General features: G+C 43.4%; 1 protein-coding gene across 5 annotated transcripts in view; it reads left to right on the forward strand.

Annotated features, from left to right (window-relative positions):
- uif (sushi, von Willebrand factor type A, EGF and pentraxin domain-containing protein uif) overlaps nt 1-23,628 on the forward strand; it is a 61,017-nt gene that overhangs the window by 31,562 nt on the left and 5,827 nt on the right. For 4 of the 5 annotated variants that reach the window (XR_012999300.1, XR_012999301.1, XR_012999302.1 and 1 more), the window contains exons 3-31: nt 1,731-1,764; nt 8,115-8,196; nt 8,704-8,870; nt 10,405-10,545; nt 11,127-11,356; nt 12,695-13,048; nt 13,128-13,502; nt 13,760-13,928; nt 14,002-14,364; nt 14,593-14,775; nt 14,859-15,035; nt 15,100-15,302; nt 15,436-16,059; nt 16,135-16,258; nt 16,330-17,652; nt 17,740-18,192; nt 18,290-18,507; nt 18,579-18,831; nt 18,915-19,756; nt 19,826-20,709; nt 20,792-21,039; nt 21,111-21,242; nt 21,321-21,486; nt 21,555-21,806; nt 21,878-22,419; nt 22,492-22,704; nt 22,790-22,945; nt 23,020-23,143; nt 23,321-23,383. Coding sequence is in view for 2 of the 5 variants with exons in the window: in XM_031982512.2 (XP_031838372.2) it covers nt 1,731-1,764; nt 8,115-8,196; nt 8,704-8,870; nt 10,405-10,545; nt 11,127-11,356; nt 12,695-13,048; nt 13,128-13,502; nt 13,760-13,928; nt 14,002-14,364; nt 14,593-14,775; nt 14,859-15,035; nt 15,100-15,302; nt 15,436-16,059; nt 16,135-16,258; nt 16,330-17,652; nt 17,740-18,192; nt 18,290-18,507; nt 18,579-18,831; nt 18,915-19,756; nt 19,826-20,709; nt 20,792-21,039; nt 21,111-21,242; nt 21,321-21,486; nt 21,555-21,806; nt 21,878-22,419; nt 22,492-22,704; nt 22,790-22,945; nt 23,020-23,143; nt 23,321-23,383 (9,095 nt within the window). In the remaining 3 variants the exon portion in view is untranslated. The remainder of the gene's footprint in view (nt 1-1,730; nt 1,765-8,114; nt 8,197-8,703; nt 8,871-10,404; nt 10,546-11,126; nt 11,357-12,694; nt 13,049-13,127; nt 13,503-13,759; nt 13,929-14,001; nt 14,365-14,592; nt 14,776-14,858; nt 15,036-15,099; nt 15,303-15,435; nt 16,060-16,134; nt 16,259-16,329; nt 17,653-17,739; nt 18,193-18,289; nt 18,508-18,578; nt 18,832-18,914; nt 19,757-19,825; nt 20,710-20,791; nt 21,040-21,110; nt 21,243-21,320; nt 21,487-21,554; nt 21,807-21,877; nt 22,420-22,491; nt 22,705-22,789; nt 22,946-23,019; nt 23,144-23,320; nt 23,384-23,628) is intronic. The other variant, XM_076370389.1, reaches the window with a different exon arrangement.

Below are 23,628 nucleotides of genomic sequence, written 5' to 3' on the forward strand. Positions count from 1 at the left end.
GATAGAGATGAGGAATCGAATGAAAATGAAAGACACAGGGACACAGTGAAAGAAATAATAAAGTTGAGAGAACGATAATAATGATGAGAAATGGAATGAAAATGGGAAAGAAAGGATGATGAAAAATTAGAGCGGAGTTGGAAAATAAAGAAACATAAAGAGATAGAGACAAAGATGGGGAATCGAATCAAAATGAAAGAAACAGGAACACAGAGAAAAAGAAATAATAAATTTGAGAGAACGACAGTAAAGATGAGAAATGGAAGGAAAATGGGAAAGAGAAGGAAACAAAAAATAAGTGCGGAGTTGAAAAATAAAGAAACATGAAGAGATAGAGATAGAGATGAGGAATCGAATAAAAATGAAAGAAACAGGAACAAAGATGGAGGAAGGAAGCAAAGATGAAAGAAACAGGAACACAGTGAAAAAGAAATGAAAAAGCTGAGAAATCGACAACAAAGATGAAAAAAGGAAGAAAAATGGGAAAACGGGAGCAAAGATGAAAAATAAGAACAGAGTTGAAAGATAAAGAAACATGAAAAGATAAAGACAAAGATAAGAAATTGAATAAAAATGAATAAAACAGGAGAAACACGGAAAAGGAAGCAAAGACGCAAAAAACAGGCGCACAGAGAAAAAGAAAGAATAAAGCTGAGAAAATGGCAACAAAGACGAAAAAAAGGAAGAAAAATGGGAAAACGGGAACAAAGATGCGCACTTTCTTCTTCGGGTTCTACAGTCTCTAACAAGCACAGCAGCGACCCCAGTTTTACGTAACAGTCGCCATAACGCGCACGGTTTCCCGCGATCCTTCCGGCTTCAACTCATCCCGCTTCCCACGAGATTAGCGGCCAGTATTTCGTCGTGTTTCGTCACCGGTTAATTGCGCCCGGGCTAATTGCCTGCACGGGTATGATTCGGGCCGCGTGGAAATCGTCGCTCGCCTGCGGTGAAATCTGTGCCAGGAATCGGCATGCGAGATCCGCGGTTTCGCGTGCGAATTAATATTAGAAACGAGCCGAGCATAATTTTTCCTAATTACGAGCGCGTACGACCGGGCTCGCGGGAGCCGCAGAACATCCAGTCGATAAATTTTCTAGCTGAAAGTGAACGTTTCCATTCCAGTTTCCCCGGTGTTATGGAATATTAGAGGTTTCATCGGGAATCCAATTAAAACTTCAGCGCGCCGCTGTGTTAAGGGGTTTTGGGAATATCGCGATTCCATTGGCACAACGAAAATATTCCACTTAATACTGGATCCCTGTTAGGTTAAACTCGCTTTTTTCCAAGACGTTCAATTCAGTTTCACCGAGAAACGGACCGACATCTCGGAATGCCGACGAAAGTTATAATACCACTCATTTTTCTTAATATTTTCTGACTGCTATAAACTGTCCATATTAAGTTAGAAATTGGAAAACTAGATATTTCAAAAATTGCTCTCGTAACAGCTGTTTTTCGTTCAATAAATCAACGGTGCGATGAACACGAGGATTATTATCTTAATTAAAATTGGTTTAACAGGTCATAGAAAATGTTGAAATCTCTATAAGCTTGATTATAATTCCAACTTTCGTCAGACGCGCGGAGGTAAGGGGACTCCTAGATTTACTGCGGCAAGTCCGAGTCACTGCAATAAATTAAGGCAAAGTGGCTACAGGTGGCTTAAGCTCTTTGAGCGATCACGTTGTAAACCGTTTCCAATCCGATGCTTCTTCTCTTTGTTGCAGGTCCCCGCCACGAACGTCTTCACCTGTCCGAACGGTGAGTAACGTCGAAAATCTCTTTGGTTTCCTTCAGAAACCGGGCCAGGTAGTAACAACTCCGATGAACCTTCGGCTGCCTTGGAAAGGTCGCAACTGGTGGTCCTATACCTGGCCAGGTAGACTGGCGAACATGTGGACCGAGGTCATGCCTTGGAATCGCTTAAGCCCGTTTCGCATCGTGGAAATTCGGTCCATCGAAACTCGACGGACCGTGAACAATTTTTTAACAGACGCGACGAATGGTCCTTTCGGAAATTTCCACAGAAAATATAGAAGACCATAACTTTAATCCTCTTTCAACTAAATTGAAGAGTCGAGATTAATGATTCGCTTTTTCGATTGTAGATGAAATTGAAGGATTAAAACAAGAAACTAGAAAGATTGTTACGATACAGATTTAAGGGTAATCATTATAAAATGAGTTTTTCCATTAGAATCAGTAGTGTTCACGAAGATGTGATTTTCATTCTCCATTTAATGAAAACCAATTTGTTTCATATATTCATGAATCGTTTTAATGAAATTATTCCTCGCTGCAACTGGGCTGCATGTTAATATTCTTCCAAGATGACGGCCACGGAATGAATCACGCTTAATCTAACGATTCGTGACTTCTGCTGCAATTAGAAATGAAATATTTACATTCGTGCGATGGAAGTCGAAGAAAAGTCCCGAAGCCAGACACGTACGGCGAATAAATCACGCGAGGGACAATGAGGATAAGAGTTCGGCCATTCGTAACGTTGCTCCACTTTTCCTCGTTACGGCCAGCGCAATTAAGTAGGTTGCACGTATCAGAAGCTTCTTGACTCTTAACCGTGTTTTGTATTCGAGACGCGTCGAGTTTGATTTTCGCGATGCAGCGGCGAACAATTCAATATCTTTTCGTCGGTTGACAAAACTCGCGGCTTCGAAAACAACTCTGAGCCAGTTTCTCGTGGACCTTGAGAGCCGCGAGTTTTGTCTGGCTTTTAATCGGCGAAGGTCTTAGCGGCCGGAGCGCAAAAAATATAATGACATGCCAAATCCGTTTAATTTACGATGGTCATCCTTTTTGTGGAACAGTATCATTATCCCCTTGCACAATTTCTTTGTCAACTTGACAAAACTAATTTATTGTTACTTCGTTAGAAGCGGAAAATAATTCAATGCTAATTATTTAACTTTGTATTAAACATTTTCGTTCAAAGACGTGGAATTTAGAAAAAAGAAATAGAATCCTCCGAAGAATTTTCTTTCTAGAGCTGTTCAATTGACTGCAATTAATAAGGAAGATACTTAAGGATAGAATATTTAATAGTTGAGTGAACGATTAGCTGCGATGAGTGTCTAAGTGTTCCCCGCAGCCTAAACTCTCGTACACCCAGTATAGACAATAAAATATCTCAAGCGGTACATTAACACGCATTGAATTCCCCCGAACGGTACTTCAACACGCGTTGAAATCTCCACTTCGATACTTCACCGCGCATTAAAGTCCCTGAAGCGTTTCCTCTGCGTGCGTTGAAATCACCGCGTACAAGCAAAGTCCGCGCCACTATAACCCTTCGAAGACAAGAAATTTTCGCAACGTACCGGTTATTTCTCAAGTCTAACGAGATTACGAATCGGGGACTCGAAGATCAAGAATGGCGAGTAATTTATTTATTCTTAACGATGCAATTATTTATAGGCGTTCATAGTCGTCGATTCAGCTCTACGGTGAAACTGAATTTGGTAGTGACGATTTTCAGAGTTACATAACTTTCCTACAGACCACTATCGAAAAATGTCTTCAGTTAACATCTCTAGATCCTCTCTTAATTCCAATATAGAAACCTATCTAATTAGAAAAATACAAATATAAATATTTCAGAATTATAAAAACACAACTTAAAATTGGAAAAATCCTTTCCACTCGACGATTTTACTATAAATGCCCATTTCTTACTAAAATATTGATATTATTTGAAACTAATAAAAACTAATAAAAAACACAAATTAAGAGCGAGATTTATTTCTATGATTCATATGTCGATACCTAATACAAAATTATGAACTGAATCTTAAAATCTTTTCCTGTATCAAAACAAATGACGTTTTTGTCGAATCTCGAGTGCGACGAGTTAAAATGGCCCAAAATTATAAAACTGGACATTCATAGGATCACAAACGTGGAACATAATGAAACAAAGACAAGTATAAATCTAAGCTACTCGCATACCATAACTCAAGTGCTCAAAAACCATTTTTTCGAGTCGCAGCAGGTGTTGTACCCATCTCCACATGCGCCATCGGAACGCAACTTCAGAGTGTTAAAATCATTTGTTCCTGGTGTCAATTAGTGAGCAAGGATCCTGTATATTTATGTCTGTCAGGATCTAAAGCCTTGTCCGCTAGTCCTGTTCGCCGAACGGTCGAAACCCCTCGGAATCGTGGAAAATGGCCGCGGACCGGCCGCGCTAGTGCATCCGGCCCGAAATTCTCGACCTGCTGCACAATAATGGCATACCGATGCCAAGAGATCACGCAGGTAGGTTGGACGCATGCGAGAGGGAGAGGCGAGGAAGGCCAAGAAACGAGACGGCATTCCTAAACCGTGAATCCTCCTCTTCCCCCTGCACCGCAGTCGTACAGGAACGCATCCTAAAAATACACCTCGCAAATTTGCGTCACGGTTATCCACCTTCGTCGGGGAAACTCGAACGACCCTGTATATGCGTGCGGGTACAGTGGCCCGCAAAAGTTTCGCGGCGTTCGCCATTACCTCGCGCGCTGCCTCTACAAAATGGCGGACAGATGTCGCTAGTAGAGTAACGGTTTCGAGTGTCTTTGACCCCTTGACTTATATCGTGTTAGACTCGTGACGAAAATGTTAAATTGAATTTGAGAAATCTACGTGTTATTTATTTGTTTAAACGTAAATTAAGTATTGCTTTTCTATTAATCGTTAACCTTTGGGGTAGACAGAATAAACATCGAAATTAGTGTCAGACTCGTGACGAATATGTTAAACTGAATTTGAGAAATTTAAGTGTTATTTATTTGTTTAAACGTAAATTAAGTATTGCTTTTCTATGAATCGTTACCTTTGGGGTAGATAGAATAAACATCGAAATTTGTTCTTTTTAAGAAATTGTTAACGATAGAGTAGTCGTATCGATTATAGAAGAAATAAATAGAGCAAGGGGCTAATATGATTGAACTCAATGGGATTTTCAGTTGAATTTGAATGTGTTGGAATTATTGGCTTATTAATTAAGGAAATCTTCCGTTTTTCTTGATAATGAGTTGTTTTTCGGCTTCTTTAGTTTGTTTTTCTCTTTTCCTTGCTTTCTTCGCGTCGAGGTTATAGGGAATAGAGAATTGTTATCGAATCACTTATTGTTTGGAACGTTTTCTATGGTTTATGGGAGATTTCATTTGAGAAGTTTAATGTAGTTAAAAATGTTACTTTGTATAAAGTAATCATGAATGAAAGTTTAATGGAATTATATGACTATTATCTGTGGATGTTTATCAAAGCGTAGCCTACAGGGTGTGGACTTGGGTTGTGCTTTCTTCGTTCCCTGTACTGAAACTTTTAAACGGTACTGTATACATTTACATATGTACATACTTTGTGCTGAAACGGGATTCCAAAAAGTGGAGCATACGGAACATTCTCGCGACAGATCGTCCGTTGTGCCCTGTCAGGTTGTTTGCGTTGGATTTTAATGCTATTTATATAGGGTGCTCCTGAAACAGCTGACCGAACTGCGGGAACCTGTCCTATTCACCTCGAAACCGAAGAAACTCTTCTACAAACAACAACATAAGCTTCTAACATTTAGACTTCGAATTTTGGAACAACCTGTAGACTCTACTTAACGAAATACAGGATTCAGTAAAAGATTTTATTACTTTTTCCCAGTTATTTCGATGGCAATTCTTAAAGTCTTGTCAGAGTAAATAAACGAAAGGGCAAGAGACTATTATAAAGCCTTTTAAAGATTGTCGTTCAGATTTTTTGAATTTCAAGCGAGTAATGGCTTCCGCGGCGCGGACAAAACGATTAAAAGACATCGTACAGGTTAATATCGGCATAGAATGCTCCGAGTTCTCAGGTGCTCGAACAAGAAAACGCTAATAAACGCGAGACGAACAGCGTGCGTGGTACCAACATGGCCGTTTGACCTTTTAAAAGAAAGGAAGGCCGACCGGGTCTTTCGCGGTGAGGCCAACTGAAATTGCATCGGGGAATCATTGAGTAATCGTGCATTAATTCATCTGATTCTGCGTGCGACATGCACGTAGAAGAAAACATAAAAGAACGTCGAAATTGTTATTCAGTTATTCGTTTTTTGAACGCCTCCAGTGTACACAGTACCTGAATAATTACCCTTGCTTCGTCATTTATCATTTGTCGCGTATATTTCAATGCTAGGTTTATAAACACTGAATTATTTCGAGCGTGTATTTCATTTAATATAGAAGATTAATATTGATTCAAAATGAATTCAATTTGGAATGTTGATAACACGCCAACCTTATTTTAGAAGCAGAACGTTTCACTGAAACCTACTAAACGCAAAAATGGCAACAGAGTCGGAGCTCCGTAAAAAGAATCACGGTTACACACGGCACTTTTGATTTCCTAGGCGTCATCCTCTCGAGGAGTCGCGGAACAAGTAGGATAGTCGACGGATCTCTCATGACACCAATCGATTTCTCGGTAGCCCGACTGAAATACCAGTTTCCCAGACATCCGCGTATCAAACGGATGCTGCTGGTGCTCTCATTCTTTCGTAGGGTCTCGAAAATCTGCCAAATAATTCTCTAATTTAGGTTTAACAATTCTAACTTCCAAAATAGTTACGTTTTAATCCACAACTATTTCAACAGGTTTTACTTCTCTTCTGAGCTGGTTTCCTTTCAAATACAGCAATGTTGAGCTGAACGTTAGCCACTAACTTCATTGGCTGAAATTTAGCTACCACATTATTTCAAAACACTTTTGCTTCTCATTTAATTCTCTTGCATTTGAGTTGCAATTTTATTTCACGAAATCTCCCGGCTAATTTACTTCCATGAAATCCAATTGCCAATATTTTTCAGTTAGATTGTAACTTCCAATCTTGTTAGATAAACTCTAGTTTCCAAATTTCCGGAATTAAACTGTAGCTTCCAATCTCGTTAGATAAACTCTAGTATCCAATTTTTTGGAATCAAACTATAACTTCTGATCTCATTAGATAAACTCTAATTTCCTATTTTTTGGAATCAAACTATAACTTCTAATCTCATTAGATAAACTTTAGTTTCCAATTTTTCGGAATTAAACTGTAGCTTCCAATCTCGTTAGATAAACATTAGTTTCCAATTTTCCAGAATTCAATTACAACTTCCAATCTCGTTAGATGAACTCTAGTTTCCAATTGCACCGAGTTACTCCGCAGTCCGAAAGTTGATGTCTAAAGGTCACCGAAGACTGTCTAAACTAACACTTTCGAACCGCACGTGGCCGGGACATTCTTCACGGCAGGTCACAGAAAGTTCTCTGTTCGGAATGCAAAAATTCTATTTGCGCGCGAGAGAACCTGTTCCCGGCTTGTCAATTCGAACGGTCAACAAAGCGAGCACGCGCGAAGACATTTCACTCGGCTGGCGGATTCTCTTTTACAATGTTACCCGTTTACCCACCGACCTACCTTTGACTCGCACACGGTGCGTCGCACTAAAAACGATCGAGGTCGTTCTGTCCGTCACTGTCTGCACAGGTCACCGGTTAACCGCGTTTCCTGCCACCTCGGAGGCTTCGCCCGCCGCGAATTGGTCTGCGATGCCACGTGACTGGTTCCCTCTGGGGAGATCATCGAGAACGCACCCCAGAAGCCATTGCAATTTTCATAATTGCCTCAGTAGCGATGATACAATCAATCTCGTGGATAACTGAAACAAATGATCGTAAATTCATTAGCTGGAGAAATGAATTCAGTATCTATTCATTTAATCGATTACTAATTTAGTAATTTTAGGATTGACCTTATTTGCCTCGAAGATGATGCAAAGTTCTTGAAAATATTTCAATAATTTCGAGACACGACTTGTAAATAGACTAAATTATTGGAAAAGCTGAGAATTAATTGCTACAATTATATTATTACATTTAATAGTTAAAAGAAGTTAGAATTTTCTGAATTCTATTAGGAGAAATTCTTAGCGATAAAGAGAGGTTAATATTTTTTGAACATAGAAATATTGAGATTTCTGTTAATAGCGATTAATAGATTTTGATTTAATCATTCGTTGACGAGCTTTACGATATCTTTGTCTATTGCCAAATGTCTGACATCGTTGTACTGAACATACTGGCATGGTCTTTCGCAGGATGGGAACTGAGGGGCATACACTGTTACAAATTCTTCAACATCAGGCACTCCTGGGAAAAAGCAGCAGAGCTATGCAGAAGGTAAGTGGTTCAATCGACCATGCTGCGTAACAATAAAGTTTGTTCCACTATTTTTCACATAGACAAGTGCATCTACAAATTGCCTGCACTTCTACGGATCTTTCCTATCATTCTTCGATGATGAACCTAAGAAAAATTCTACAAAGCATCTCCAATCTCCTAAGAATACCACCTAATTAAACTGTATCAAATAGAAAACAGTAAATAACTTAAAATCACAAAACCTATAACATTAGCAAATTTTCGTTACAGTTGAGTCTAAAGATTTTGCTAAAATTTTAATATTAATTCACCAGTGTTCCGAATTTACCGATTTCGCGAGCTTCTTCTTAGAAAATTACAAAATTCGATTCAGACGATCCGAAACGAATCGAACGAGTATTTCTTCGTTCGCTCTCTTCCCTCGTGGCGGATAAAAGCGACGAGACACTGGGAGAGCACTTTTTCAGTCGCGTTATTACACGCTAGAACGGAGCAAGAGATCGACGAATTGATGTACGATTGCAGGTACGGCAGCGAATTGATGGTAGTGGAGTCGTACAGCGAGAACAACATGTCCGCGAGCATGATCGGCCGGCATTTGGATCGTTACTGGCTGGGGCTGGCCTCCCTCGACGATTTACGGACCAACACGCTCGAATCGGCGGCAGGAATGCTCGTCTCCCAATACGCCGGTTTGTAGAATCATGTTTCGTACCACTCGCTGACCAGGAAGATTCATGATCCGCCATCAAACCGTTTTATTCGTGTCCGATATTCAACTTGGTGAAGCAAATTGACACTGTTGTCTTGTGAATTTCATCGAATTCAGCTACTTCAGATTATTTTAATTGATATACATTAGGCAGATTTAGCTTGGATCCTTTGAAATTCACATTAATCCATCTTTTTGTCTGTAGATATCGATATAAAACTCTGTGAAGTAATTGCATTAATAACTGCTTGAATATTAGGAATGGAATAGATTACAGAATAATAATTGGAGATTCAAACATTTAGTTTTCATTCATTTCACTTCGAAGTTCAACTAGAACTCGGTTCATTTGTCTGTGGATTATAGATATATAAATTATACGGGGTAGATTTTCATTGAATTTAGAGTGTTGCGTAGCTTTTTAAGGGTTCGGAGAGTCCACAGAAGTCTAATTAGCAATTAGAAATTGTTCGGATAGTAGATTAATGGACACCTTTTTCTACGATGAAACTCGTTCGTGCACGTGTGTGCACCGGCCGGTTTTCATCGGGGTCACGGAAACGCGGAACTGCACGGTGTATACGGCACGAAGGCACACTTTTCCCACAACAATGCGCAGATACCGTCGCTTTTACGTCCGCGCCGACACGAGTTGCAATTTACTCGTCTGGAGCGCGGCACGTGCGTTTGCATAACGTCCCGCTCGCTCTGGCTTTTTACGGATTCAAAACGCATCAATTAATTTCAATTAGCTGAACAAGGTCCATCCGATTTTTGCTGTAACCGCGATGCAACTGTCGAAAGTCAAACTTGCGGTCAAATTGCTTCATCATCGTGACACTCCAATATTTCACAAAATTTTGTTACTTCGATTATTTAAGTATCTTTTTAACCCTTTGCACTTGAGAGGCGCCTTTCAGTCGCCATTTGATTTGACAATATTAAATTTTATATAATGTATCGACGCATGCAACATCAAAATGAAATGGTTCTGTCACTTAATTTATGCAAGGTATTTCTTTGTGTTAGTTGCAAAAAATATCATTGATATTTCATCAGAGAATAATGAATATTTGTCGAGAAAAATATTCTCGAGTGCAAAGGGTTAACAATCTTATCAAGAATCTTCTCGATGATCTAGTAACCCAATTGTTGACGCCAGAATGTACTTTAAAAATTTGGTTTAATAATTTAGTTCAACTCAGTGTTCTCATGGTTTCAATACGCTTCCGTAGAAATACACGTTGACGCAAAATTCTGTGGCGACTGAAGGGTTAATCTATTTGAATAATAATTGAATATCTAGTCACATCAAGTGGAGGGATAATTGATATTTCATTTACAGCAGATCACTTCATTATTCTCGAGAGTTTTGTCGATTCTTTCTATATGTAATTAAATATTTCCTGACGAAACCAGCTCGTCATTATGAAACGAATAGACACGCGCTGGATTCGTCGGATGAAGGGGTTGAATAAACCCGGACAGGCGCGCGTAACAGTTTCGGTATTCAGGTTTCTGGGCGTCGAAGCAACCGAATCCTCAATCAGGTGAATGCGTGGACGTCGCCTTGACGGACGACCGGCAGACGTGGGAGCTGACCACGTGTGAATCACTGCTTCCGTTCATGTGCCGCGCCAACGCCTGCCCCGCAGGTAAATTGTTTCGCGCATGTCGCAACTTCAACCCCCTGTATATACGCCAAACACTCTACAAAGTACTATTTTCAATCAACGTTCATGCAAATCGAACATCAAACTTTCTGCTTTCGATTTAATAGAATTTTCATTAACTTTGACATAATCTGGGAAATTCATTGGAATTCGATTAATCTATTATTAACTCTAGAAAACATTTATACTCGCGTGTCATTTGATTAGTGCCAAAAAAGTGCATATCGGCTCGTAGAATCAAATGAAATTTATTTATCTTCCTTCTAATGATTTATTTTCACTTCTGTTATTACTACCTTGGAAATAATAAAACAGTTCGCACTATTAGAATCTTTTGAATTAATATTTTCGACCGGCACTCGAATACTTAAAGTAAATTATGAAAACAAGATTACATTACTGAATTATCTTCGAGAAAAGTATTACTAGTGTAATTTAATCTAATATTAATTACTATTGATATTACTAAACTACTTTTTGTTCGAGAGAAATACTACAATTCAAGATTTAATTCAGTTCACTCGAATTTCCTCACGTGAATTGTAAATTTGTAAATGACGCAGGCTCGTTCCACTGTTCGAACGGCAAATGCGTGAACGCCGCGTTCAGGTGCGACAAACAGGACGACTGCGGCGATTTCTCGGACGAAATAGACTGTCCGGTTAACTGTCAGTTCTACATGGCGAGCAGCGGGGACGTCGTCGAGAGTCCTAATTATCCGCACAAGTATGCACCCCTCAGCAACTGCAAGTGGACCTTGGAGGGGCCCCAAGGTCACAACATCCTTCTGCAGGTACAACGCATTACACGAATTAATGAGCCCTATCCACACCTCGGATTAACATCCTGTAATTCTGCTCGCCATGTACAATACGCTAAACGCTTGTCACCTCGGATTACCGTATCCGTGAGTTTCGCTTACGCGAGAACACACGTGAAACAATGCATTGCATGAAACATTTCCATTCTGAACATAGAAACTGCTTCCAACTATCCTGTTATCGTTTTAACCCTTGAAATGCTGAGTGGGGTCCTATAGGGAGCCCAGAAAGTATTTTTCCTTAATAATTTTGTAAGTAATTTTCTGTAATTTTTCATATTTTATGTATTTTCTCTTTTTTCATCGTCAAGCATTGTGGACGATTTGTCTTTTCTAAAAACATTATCGTTATTTTGTTTTTAGTAGGACTGTATTTTGTTTTTAGTAGGATTGTATTAACCCTTTGTACTCGAAAGTTTTTCACTTGTAATATTCTATACTTTCTAATTAGATGTAGACAAGATTCTGTAAAATGAACTTAACAAGAAATCATACATAAATTAGTTAACGAAGCTATTTTCCTTCAATATTTCACGTATTGATGCAGTATACAAAGGTTAATGATAAATTCCAAAGTTTATAATTTTTCTATATCAAATCACCTGGCGAGTCGCTTCTCGAGTGCAAAGGATTAAGTCTGAAAGGTTAACTGTGTTTAAAAGCAGATACAACGCCCGCATAAGGCATATCTGGCAGCGACGAGCAGAATGTAATTAAGTGTAGTCAACTTATCGAAGTAGGTGACTAGGAACATTGTCAGTGGGTGTCAAAGTATGCTAGTTTCTAGTATCTCGAAGGTTATTGAAATATGGAGGAGCAGCATTATCAATTTTGTGTGACATTACTGAAACCTGCGGGCTAGTATCGAACTAATATAAAAGTCGATGTAACAGTTTTAATATAGTGCATCGATATTTTTATCTTATTCAGACCATTGGCAAGCCTTTAACAAAGGAATCAAACTATTACTTGATCCCAACACTAAATGAATCCCTAGAAATCTATGATTGAATGAATATCAATCAATTAATATCTCAAACATCTTCAATATCCTTTAATACTAGAACTACCAGATGAGTGAGAATATTTCTGATTTCCTCTTTTATCATTACTGAAAAGGTAGAGATACTTCCGAAAAATTATTAACGGAACTAATTCAATAGCAAAACTGAAATGCAACTCAATTGAAATCTCAATAAACGCACGGGTATGATTTTCCTAAAGAAATTTGTAAAAGTCAGTTTTGATCGGTAGTTCTAGCGCTAAAATAGACAATAACATAGCAGTTTCTCATGAAACCTACCACTCCAGTTCCAAGAGTTCGAAACGGAGAAGAGCTTCGACATAGTCCAGATCCTGGTCGGCGGCAGGACCGAGGAGAAGTCCGTGAACCTGGCAACGCTCTCCGGCAAACAGGAGCTGAGCAACAAGCTGTTCGTGTCCGCCTCGAACTTCATGATCATTAAATTCAGCACGGACTCTTCCGTGGAGAGGAAAGGTTTCCGTGCTTCTTGGAAGACCGAACCGCAAACCTGCGGCGGTATCCTTCGCGCGACGCCCCAAGGTCAGGTGCTGACTTCACCGGGATATCCGCAGAATTATCCCGGAGGTTTGGAATGCCTATACATCCTGCAGGCTCAGCCGGGTCGTATCATGTCTCTGGAGGTATTTCTGCATACGTCCATACGAAGCCTCGAATATCAAATTAGCCTGTTCGGGGTTTATTTATTCCTGTTCCCTTCAGATTGAAGACTTGGATCTCGAGATGAATCGTGACTACATCCTTATTCGCGACGGTGACTCACCGATGAGCAGGCCGATCGCCCGTCTCACCGGCAAATCGGAGGATAATCCGACGGTGATAATGTCCACCGGTAACAGCCTGTACCTGTACTTCAAGACGAGCCTCGGCGACTCGAGGCGCGGGTTCAGCATTCGGTACACTCAAGGATGCAAGGCGACGATCATCGCCAGGAACGGGACCGTTCAGTCGCCGTCTTTCGGGCTGAACGAGTACCCCAACAACCAGGAGTGCTTGTACAGGGTCAAGAACCCGCAGGGAGGACCTCTGTCGCTGAAATTCGTTAGCTTTAACGTTCATAAGACTGATTTTGTACAGGTAACTCGGTTTTCTAACAGTGAAGCACTTGGCAGTGTGGATGTTTGATATTAGGAGTCAATATGTAGCTACTTCAGGAGCAGCATTTTGATTGTAGCTGATACCCTAAGTTGCTCCATCTTGATTTTCCATTTGTTTGATAGATCTACGATGGATGTTTGAAATTGGGAGTCAATATGTAGCTACTTCAGGAGCAGCATTTTGATTGTAGCTGATACCCTAAGTTGCTTAATCTTGATTTTCCATTTGTTCGATAGATCTACGATGGTCCAAACACTAACGGACTTAGACTGCATCCCGGAAACGGATTCACATCAAATACTCGACCAAAAATCACTCTCACTGCCGAAAGCGGAGAAATGTTGGTACGGTTCACTTCTGACGCATTGCATAGTAGTCCTGGATGGCAAGCGGAGTTCTCAGCAGGTGATTAAGCAATGTTACAACGATTACAGATGATTAAGAAGCAAAGATTCATGATATATGTTGATCTTCTCAGACTGCCCGTACCTTCAATCTGGCGAGGGTGCTCTCGCCTCTAGCAGAGACACTGCCTTTGGCACACCAGTTACATTCTCTTGTCCCTTGGGTCAAGAATTCGCGACTGGCAAGCTCAAAATCACCACCGAGTGTTTGCCAGGTGGAAACTGGTCTGTCACTTATATTCCCAACTGCCAAGAAGTCTACTGCGGCCCCGTGCCTCAGATTGACAATGGGTTCTCCATTGGATCGTCTAACGTCACTTACAAAGGCCTAGCTACTTATCAGTGCTACGCAGGATTTGCGTTTCCTTCTGGTAGGCCTACTGAGAAGATTTCGTGCATGGCTGATGGAAGATGGGAGAAGAAACCTTCTTGCTTGGGTAAGCTGTTACAATAACTAATAGTAACTAATTTAACTTTACAGTTATTCAAACTTTCGAGGAAGCTGTTGTAATTGTGAAACAAATCCACCAAGTGTTAAAGCATTCGTATTTGTAAACGCAGTTCTAGTGCATAGAAGTCTGTAAAATTCCGTTAGCATTAAAGCATTTCGATTACGCAGATTCCAACTCTATAATAATTAACATTTAATTCAATCATTCGTACAGCTTCTCAGTGTTCGCCACTCCCGGAAGCTCCCCATTCAAACATCACTATCCTCAACGGAGGCGGTCGCAGCTACGGGACGATAGTCAGATTCGAATGCGAGCCGGGCTACGTCAGAAGCGGGCATCCCGTGATTCTCTGCATGAGCAATGGAACCTGGTCCGACGAGGTGCCAACGTGTTCCCGTAAGTGTCTCTCCATTTATTCGCAACAGCTTGCGAAACCTGAATCCGCGGCTCCCAGTTGCAATTGACAATGGTCTGTGTAGGAGCTAAGTGCCCGTTGCTACCCACGATCAAGAACGGTTTCGTGGTCGACACAAGTAGGGACTACTTTTATGGCGACGAAGCCAGGGTTCAATGCAACAGAGGCTACAAACTATCTGGCTCCAACATCATACAGTGTGGGCCAAATCAGCACTTCGACAACGTTCCCACTTGCGAAGGTAAGGTCCGGTGCTTCGTAATCCTGAGTCGGCAGCTTCTTTATTTGTGCATTCTGTTGTTCAGATATAAACGAATGCGCATCCAGCCAGTGCGACTTGGCCTCCACCGAATGCATAAACAATCCCGGTGCGTTCACCTGCAAATGCAAACCAGGCTTTGCTCCGACTATGGAGTGCAGACCTATTGGGGATCTGGGACTCATCAATGGCGGCATTCCTGATGAATCGATTACTGTTTCGAGTTCTGAGAATGGGTATACTAAGACGGTGAGTGTATCGAGTGTTCTAGTTATAGAACACTTGCATCTTCGGCAAGATGTCTTCTTATGTTCAGACCAGTTAAAATAGAATCTTGAGTATATGATTAGTGGTGTAACTAATGGCGATATTCGATGTAAAGGGAATACGTCTGAACAATGGCGACGGCTGGTGCGGCAACAACATCGAGCCAGGCACCAACTGGGTGATGATCGACATGAAAGCTCCAACAATCATTCGCGGATTCCGAACTCAAGTCGTGGCCAGGGTAGACGGCAACATAGCTTACACCTCGGCAGTTCGAATTCAGTACACGGACGACCTGACGGATGTCTTCAAGGACTACACGAATCCCGACGGCACACCGGTGGAATTCAGGATCTTGGAACCTACCCTTTCTGTCCTAAACTTGCCAGTGCCTATCGAGGCTCGGTACGTGAGGTTCAGAATACAGGATTACATCGGGGCGCCGTGCATGAAACTCGAAATCATGGGCTGCACTCGCCTGGAGTGCACCGACATGAACGAATGCGCGGTGAACAACGGCGGCTGCCATCAGAAATGCATCAACAACCCTGGCAGCTACGCCTGCATGTGTAACACTGGCTACGAGTTGTACAAAGGAAACGGCACAGCCGGATTTCACATTGAAAAGTACGAGACCGGTGAAAGGGACGGGGATCTGTATCAGAAGAACAAGACCTGCGTGCCTGTTATGTGTCCTGCTCTGTCTGCGCCGGAGAATGGCAAGATCTTGTCGACTAAAGTGTGTATCTCGTGGAATTCACGCGAATGTGGAATTCTAGCTACACCGTGATTCTTATTTCCGCTCTTTTTACAGCAACAGCATCACTTCGGAGACCTCGTTAAGTTCCAATGTAACTTCGGTTACGTGTTGTCCGGTTCCTCAGCCGTCATCTGCACATCCAGCGGAGTTTGGAATGGCACCACACCAGAGTGTCAATGTGAGTATACAATTACTGCTTTATAACTAACAGTTCAATAAGAGGATATTAAAAAACGACACATCTTGCAGATGCCAAGTGCGTATCTCTGCCTGACGACAAAAACGAGGGACTATCGGTAGTCCGCAGCGACGAGGCAAGCGTGTTGGTGCCTTTCAAGCAGAACGTCACCCTGAAATGCGGCAGTAATGGCAGATACCTTCGAAACACAGCCACGTCCGGTTTCCGGCAGTGCGTCTACGATCCCAAACCCGGTTTACCAGATTATTGGCTCTCGGGATCTCAGCCAGCCTGTCCTAGAGCTGACTGTGGAAAGCCTTTGCCTACTCCTGGAGCTGAATACGGCCAATATCTGGACACCAAGTACCAGTCCTCTTTCTTCTTCGGTTGCCAGGACACGTTCAAGCTCGCCGGACAGACCAACCGCCACGATAACGTCGTCAGGTGCCAAGCTAACGGCATCTGGGACTTTGGTAATTTGAGATGCGAAGGTCCAGTTTGCGAGGATCCTGGCAGACCGAGCGATGGCTACCAAGTGGCCAGAAGCTACGAGCAGGGATCCGAAGTTCAGTTTGGCTGCAGCAGGCCAGGGTACATCCTCATCAATCCCAGACCCATTGTTTGCGTCAGAGAGCCGGAGTGCAAGGTGGTGAAGCCTCTAGGCTTAGCTTCCGGTCGCATCCCGGACTCCGCCATCAATGCAACTTCCGAAAGGCCGAACTACGAAGCGAAGAACGTTCGCTTGAACTCCGTGACCGGTTGGTGCGGCAAGCAAGAGGCGTTCACTTACGTCAGCGTCGATCTAGGCCAGGTTTATCGAGTAAAAGCGATTCTGGTGAAAGGCGTGGTCACGAATGACATCGTCGGAAGACCCACGGAGATCAGGTTCTTCTACAAGCAGGCTGAAATCGAGAACTACGTGGTCTACTTCCCGAATTTCAATTTAACCATGAGAGATCCTGGAAACTACGGCGAACTGGCGATGATCACTCTGCCTAAGTACGTTCAAGCTCGTTTCGTCATCTTGGGGATCGTCAGCTACATGGACAACGCTTGCTTGAAGTTCGAGCTGATGGGCTGCGAAGAGCCCGTGGCAGAACCATTATTGGGTTACGATTACGGTTTCTCTCCTTGCGTGGATAACGAGCCGCCAGTGTTCCAGAATTGTCCTCAGCAACCTATAGTAGTGCAGAAGGGAGCTGACGGTGGATTGCTGCCTGTGAACTTCACTGAACCCACGGCCATCGACAACAGCGGAAGCATCGCCCGTCTTGAAGTTAAACCTCACAGTTTCAGGACACCTTTGAGAGTGTTCGAGGACTCCGTGGTTAAATACGTGGCATTCGATTACGATGGAAATGTCGCCATTTGCGAGATCAACATCACTGTTCCTGGTTCGTAGAGACTTTAACCATTTTCTTCGCGAAGTATCCCTACATTATCTCGTTATCCCTTATTCATAATAATGTAACTGTTTGTAGATCTGACGCCACCCAAGCTTAGCTGCCCACAGAGTTACGTGATCGAATTAGCCGACAAGCAAGACAGTTACGTGGTTAACTTCAATGAAACTCGAAGACGTGTGAACGCCACCGATGCCTCTGGTCCAGTGAAGATCACGTTTGTCCCGGAGAGAGCAGTGATACCAATCGGTAGCTTCGAGAATGTAACTGTTTACGCCACTGACTCTAGCGGCAACCGAGCGTCCTGTCACTTCCAAGTGTCAGTGCAAGCAACGCCTTGCGTGGACTGGGAACTGAAGCCGCCGGCTCATGGAGGATTGAAATGTGTGCCTGGCGACAAGGGTTTGCAATGCATAGCAACTTGCAAGAATGGGTACAGGTTCACCGACGGTGCTCCGGTGAAGACTTTCACTTGTGACGTTAATAAACACTGGTCCCCCACTTCAGTTGTTCCTGATTGTGTCTCTGAGAGTAAGCCTCTTTATCCTTGAAACTTAGCCCATCACGTTACGATTACAAACGAAAATTTTCTTACTGTATCCACTAATACAAATCATGTCCTTTATAGACACTCAACAAGCCAACTATCACGTGGTAGCGGCAGTAACTTACCGCGCCAATGGCGCAGTCTCGAGGTCTTGTCTTCCACAATACCAGGACCTAATGTCCCAATATTACATAAACCTGAACAACATTCTGACTCAACGCTGTTCCGCTGTTAACGTAAACATGAACGTGTCGTTTGTAAGGTCCGTACCTTACCTGCTAGAGGAGAACGTCTTGAAGGTAAGCATTCCAGGGTAAGACTAGAACATCGTTGCTGTGGACTTCATTAACAATTCATTCCTGAATTTCAGATGGACTTCATTCTTGTTATCGTTCCTGCCATACGTCAGCCTCAACTGTACGACCTCTGCGGGTCCACGTTGAATCTAATCTTCGATCTCTCCGTGCCTTCCACCAGCGCAGTCATCGAGCCACTGTTAAACGTCTCCTCTATCGGCAACCAGTGTCCTCCGCTGCGAGCCTTGAAGTCGTCTATCACTAGAGGCTTCACGTGTAGCATCGGAGAGGTTCTGAACATGGACACCAACGACGTGCCGCGATGTTGTAAGTGAATTACATCCTCTTCGGAACCTAACCTCGTTCCAATGTCTATACTTTCATACTAAATAAACCACGCTAAATTTCAGTACACTGTCCCGCTGGCACGTTCGCCGGAGAAAAGCAGAAGCAATGTACATCCTGTCCGAAAGGCTTCTATCAGAATAGCGACCGCCAAGGATCCTGTCTGCGCTGTCCATTCGGCACGTACACGGAAGAAGAAGGTTCCAAGAGCATAGACGATTGCGTGCCAGTTTGCGGATACGGGACGTACTCGCCCACTGGCCTGGTGCCTTGCTTGGAATGTCCTAGGAACAGCTACACAGGGGAACCACCGGTCGGTGGCTACAAGGACTGCCAGACCTGTCCAGCCGGAACGTTCACGTACCAACCAGCTGCGCCAGGTCGCGACCGATGCAGAGCCAAGTGCTCGCCTGGCATGTATTCGGACACTGGGCTAGCACCTTGCGCTCAGTGTCCCAAGGACTTCTTCCAGCCCCAACACGGAGCAACCACATGCGTCGAGTGTCCAACGAACATGTACACGGATGGTCCAGGTGCAGTTGGTCGCGAGGAATGCAAGCCTGTACAGTGCACTGACAGCGTTTGCCAGCATGGCGGCCTATGCGTGCCCATGGGTCACGGTGTTCAGTGCTTGTGTCCGGCTGGATTCTCCGGAAGACGGTGCGAAATCGACATCGACGAATGTGCATCTCAACCGTGCTACAATGGCGCGACTTGTATAGACCTGCCGCAGGGGTACAGGTGCCAATGCGCGAATGGGTACTCTGGAATCAACTGCCAGGAGGAGAAGTCGGATTGTAGTAATGACACCTGTCCTGAGAGGGCGATGTGCAAAGACGAGCCTGGGTTCAGTAACTATACGTGTCTGTGTAGGTCTGGGTACACCGGAGTCGACTGCGATATCACGGTGAGTTTAATTAAGTTATGTTTGCTTAGGGTCTTATTCGCTCCTTTCTAATCTTGACTTGTGTTACAGATAAACCCATGCACCGCAAGCGGAAATCCATGCAACAACGGCGCCACCTGCGTAGCCCTGCAGCAGGGTCGCTATAAATGCGACTGCTTGCCAGGCTGGGAAGGCCAGAGCTGCGAGATCAACACCGACGACTGCGCAGAGAAGCCTTGCCTGCTGGGAGCTAACTGTACCGACTTAGTGGCTGACTTCAGCTGCGACTGTCCTCCAGGATTTACTGGCAAACGGTGTCACGAGAAGATTGACCTATGCTCGGGCAATCCTTGTCTGAACGGTATCTGCGTGGACAACTTGTTCAGCCACGAGTGTATTTGTCATCCTGGCTGGACTGGCTCAGCTTGTGAAACCAACATCAACGAGTGCGGCAACAAACCTTGTCGGAACAACGGCCAGTGCATCGATCAAATAGATGGGTACACCTGCACCTGCGAGCCAGGGTACACTGGCAAGCAGTGTCAACACACGATCGACGATTGTTCTTCGGACCCCTGTCAGAACGGAGGCACTTGTCTAGATCAATTGGAAGGGTTTGTGTGCAAGTGTAGGCCAGGTTTCGTTGGCCTCCAGTGCGAGGCAGAGCTGGACGAGTGTCTCAGCGATCCTTGCAGTCCAGTGGGAACGGATCGCTGCGTCGATCTCGACAACACCTTCGTTTGTCACTGCCGTGAAGGTTATACAGGCGCTGCTTGCGAAATTAACATCGACGACTGCGTATCTGGCCCGTGTCTGAACGGCGCTACGTGCAGAGATGAAGTTGGCGGGTTCAAGTGCATGTGTCCAGAAGGGTGGACCGGCGTTCACTGCGAGATCGATGTGGGAATGTGTCAGAATCACCCTTGCCAGAATGACGCGGCGTGTGTCGACTTGTTCGTTGATTACTTCTGCGTGTAAGTGTCCTTAGGTTCCTCTGATTCATCAGGTGGCAAGTATGTTAGGTCATGTTTTATTTATGACACTCTGGGTTCGTAGATGTCCATCGGGAACTGATGGGAAACAATGCGAAACCGCTCCAGAACGTTGCATTGGAAATCCGTGCATGCATAACGGACGTTGTCAAGACTTTGGATCTGGCCTTAATTGCACGTGTCCCGATGACTACACTGGAATCGGATGTCAGTACGAGTATGACGCCTGCCAAGCCGGTGCTTGCAAAAATGGCGCCACGTGTATCGACGATGGGCCTGGATTCACTTGCATTTGTCCAGCAGGATACACAGGTAATTTTTGTGTAACAAATTTTTCAGACTTGTGTGGAATAAGGATAAATACATTTGTCATTATCTTTTAGGTAAAACGTGTGAGGATGATATAATCGACTGTAAGGAGAACTCGTGTCCTCCGTCAGCAACGTGCATTGATCTTACTGGCAAATTCTTCTGCCAATGTCCGTTTAACTTAACTGGAGATGATTGTAGAAAATGTAAGTGTTTATCGCTATCGCTAAATCATCGTCGCTAAAGTACTATCGCTAAATTGAAAATTGGCAACTCTTTTACAGCAATCCAAGTGGATTACGACTTGTACTTCAGTGACCCAGCACGTAGCAGTGCTGCCCAAGTAATTCCATTCTTCACTGGTGGAAGTAAAAGCTTGACCGTGGCTATGTGGGTACAGTACCTTCAAAAGGATGAGGCTGGAATCTTCTTCACCCTCTATGGCGTTAGGTAAATTCACATTCAATATAATGCTTCAATAATATAACAAGACATTAATATCTAAATGTTTGTTGCAGTTCACCGCATGTACCAACAAACCGTAGATTGATGATACAAGCACACAGCAATGGTGTCCAAGTATCTCTGTTCCATGACTTGCAAGATGTTTATCTACCATTCCGAGAATACGCGACCATCAATGATGGCCAATGGCATCATGTTGCTGTGGTTTGGAATGGCGAGAACAGTGGTGAACTGGTTTTGATCACTGAAGGACTTATCGCTAGCAAGACTGAAGGCTATGGAAGTGGTAGATCTCTGCCAGCTTAGTAAGTTCACTTATAATGTAACAATCTTGCTCAAATTCATTTCAACGTTAACACAAACTATGCTTCTTTAGTGCCTGGGCTGTACTAGGAAAGCCACAAACTGAAAACGCAAAGGGTTACACCGAATCCGGATTCCAAGGACATCTGACCAAAGTTCAGATTTGGAGCAGAGCATTGCACGTGACCAATGAAATACAGAAACAAGTTAGAGACTGTCGCACTGAACCTGTTCTGTACCAAGGTCTGGTATTGACTTGGGCTGGATATGATGAGACAGTCGGTGGTGTTGAGAGAGTAGTACCATCTCACTGTGGTCAGAGAGTCTGTCCACCCGGATATGGTGGCAGCAAATGCCAACAGCTGGAATCCGACAAGATTCCACCTAAAGTTGACCACTGTCCTGGTGATCTATGGGTGATTGCCAAGAATGGTTCATCCATTGTCACTTGGGATGAACCAAGATTTATTGACAATGTTGGAATAGTAAAGATTCAAGAGAAGAATGGACACAAATCTGGACAGACATTGATGTGGGGAACTTATGACATCAGTTATGTTGCTTATGATCAAGCTGGCAACTCTGCCAGTTGTAACTTCAAGGTTTACGTGTTATGTGAGTTCTGTCACTTTTTCTTCAATTTTCCTCGAGTAGCTGCAAATTCCTAATTATCTGTTCACTTTCCAGCTGACTTCTGTCCTGAATTGGCTGATCCAATTGGAGGTACCCAACAATGCAAAGACTGGGGCTCAGGTGGACAATTCAAAGTTTGCGAAATCTTCTGCAACCCTGGCCTCAGGTTCTCTCAAGAAGTACCCAAGTTCTACACCTGTGGAGCAGAAGGCTTCTGGAGGCCTACCAACGACCCATCTCTTCCACTGATCTATCCTGCTTGCACAAGTAATACTATAATCTACTTCCTAAATCTTCTCAGGTTGTAACTTCTTCGGTAACTTCATTTATCAAATTTTCCTTGATGTTTCAGGCGCCACACCAGCTCAACGTGTCTTCAGAATCAAAATGAACTTCCCGACGTCGGTGCTCTGCAACGAAGCCGGCCAAGGTGTGCTCAAGAAAAAGGTTAGAGACGCTGTGAACTCCTTAAACAGGGACTGGAACTTCTGCTCGTACTCCTTCGAAGGCAAGTTACACTTTCACTGTTCAATCTGATGTTAATCTTGATAGGAGTGCTTCACGTTTCATATTTTCCAATAGGAACACGCGAATGCAAGGACTTGAACATCGACGTGCAATGCGACCACCGTACACGCACGACCCGCGAAACGAACGAAGAAGATGGCGGCACGTACATCATTTCGGCAGTAGTCCCAGCGGAATCGTAAGTATCCTACTTCCCTCGATTCTCTACACTTCACTGTATCTCCCAATCGCATAAATTTCCTGAGTTTCAACGGCGAATCGCCGAGCTATCTAGTATTAGCTGCGGTCAAGCTTCGATCAACATACATCAGAGTGAATTAGCTACTGAGCAATTTGTTACTTGTGTTCATCGTAGAACGAGACAAGCGCGGCAAGGCAGTGATACCTACGAGGTGGAGATCTCGTTCCCAGCGATAAAGTAAGGACAGCTCGATTTACGCCACGTGCAAACCGCATCATTGTAAATGTGTTCTCGTCATACGGGGCTCGGTGTTATCCGACATCATCTCTCACATTTATAAATCCACTTGTGATCATGAACATACCATTTTTAGATGCATGAGACGCACACGGAGAAAAATCAACTTTGTTGCTCTGTCAATGTTGGGGGGTGTGATTGGCACGATGTAAATTTCTCTATAATTCACGTGACATCTGTATGTC

This window comes from Nomia melanderi, chromosome 1, assembly GCF_051020985.1.
Source record: "Nomia melanderi isolate GNS246 chromosome 1, iyNomMela1, whole genome shotgun sequence".
In the NCBI taxonomy this organism is placed as follows: Eukaryota; Metazoa; Arthropoda; class Insecta; order Hymenoptera; family Halictidae; genus Nomia; species Nomia melanderi.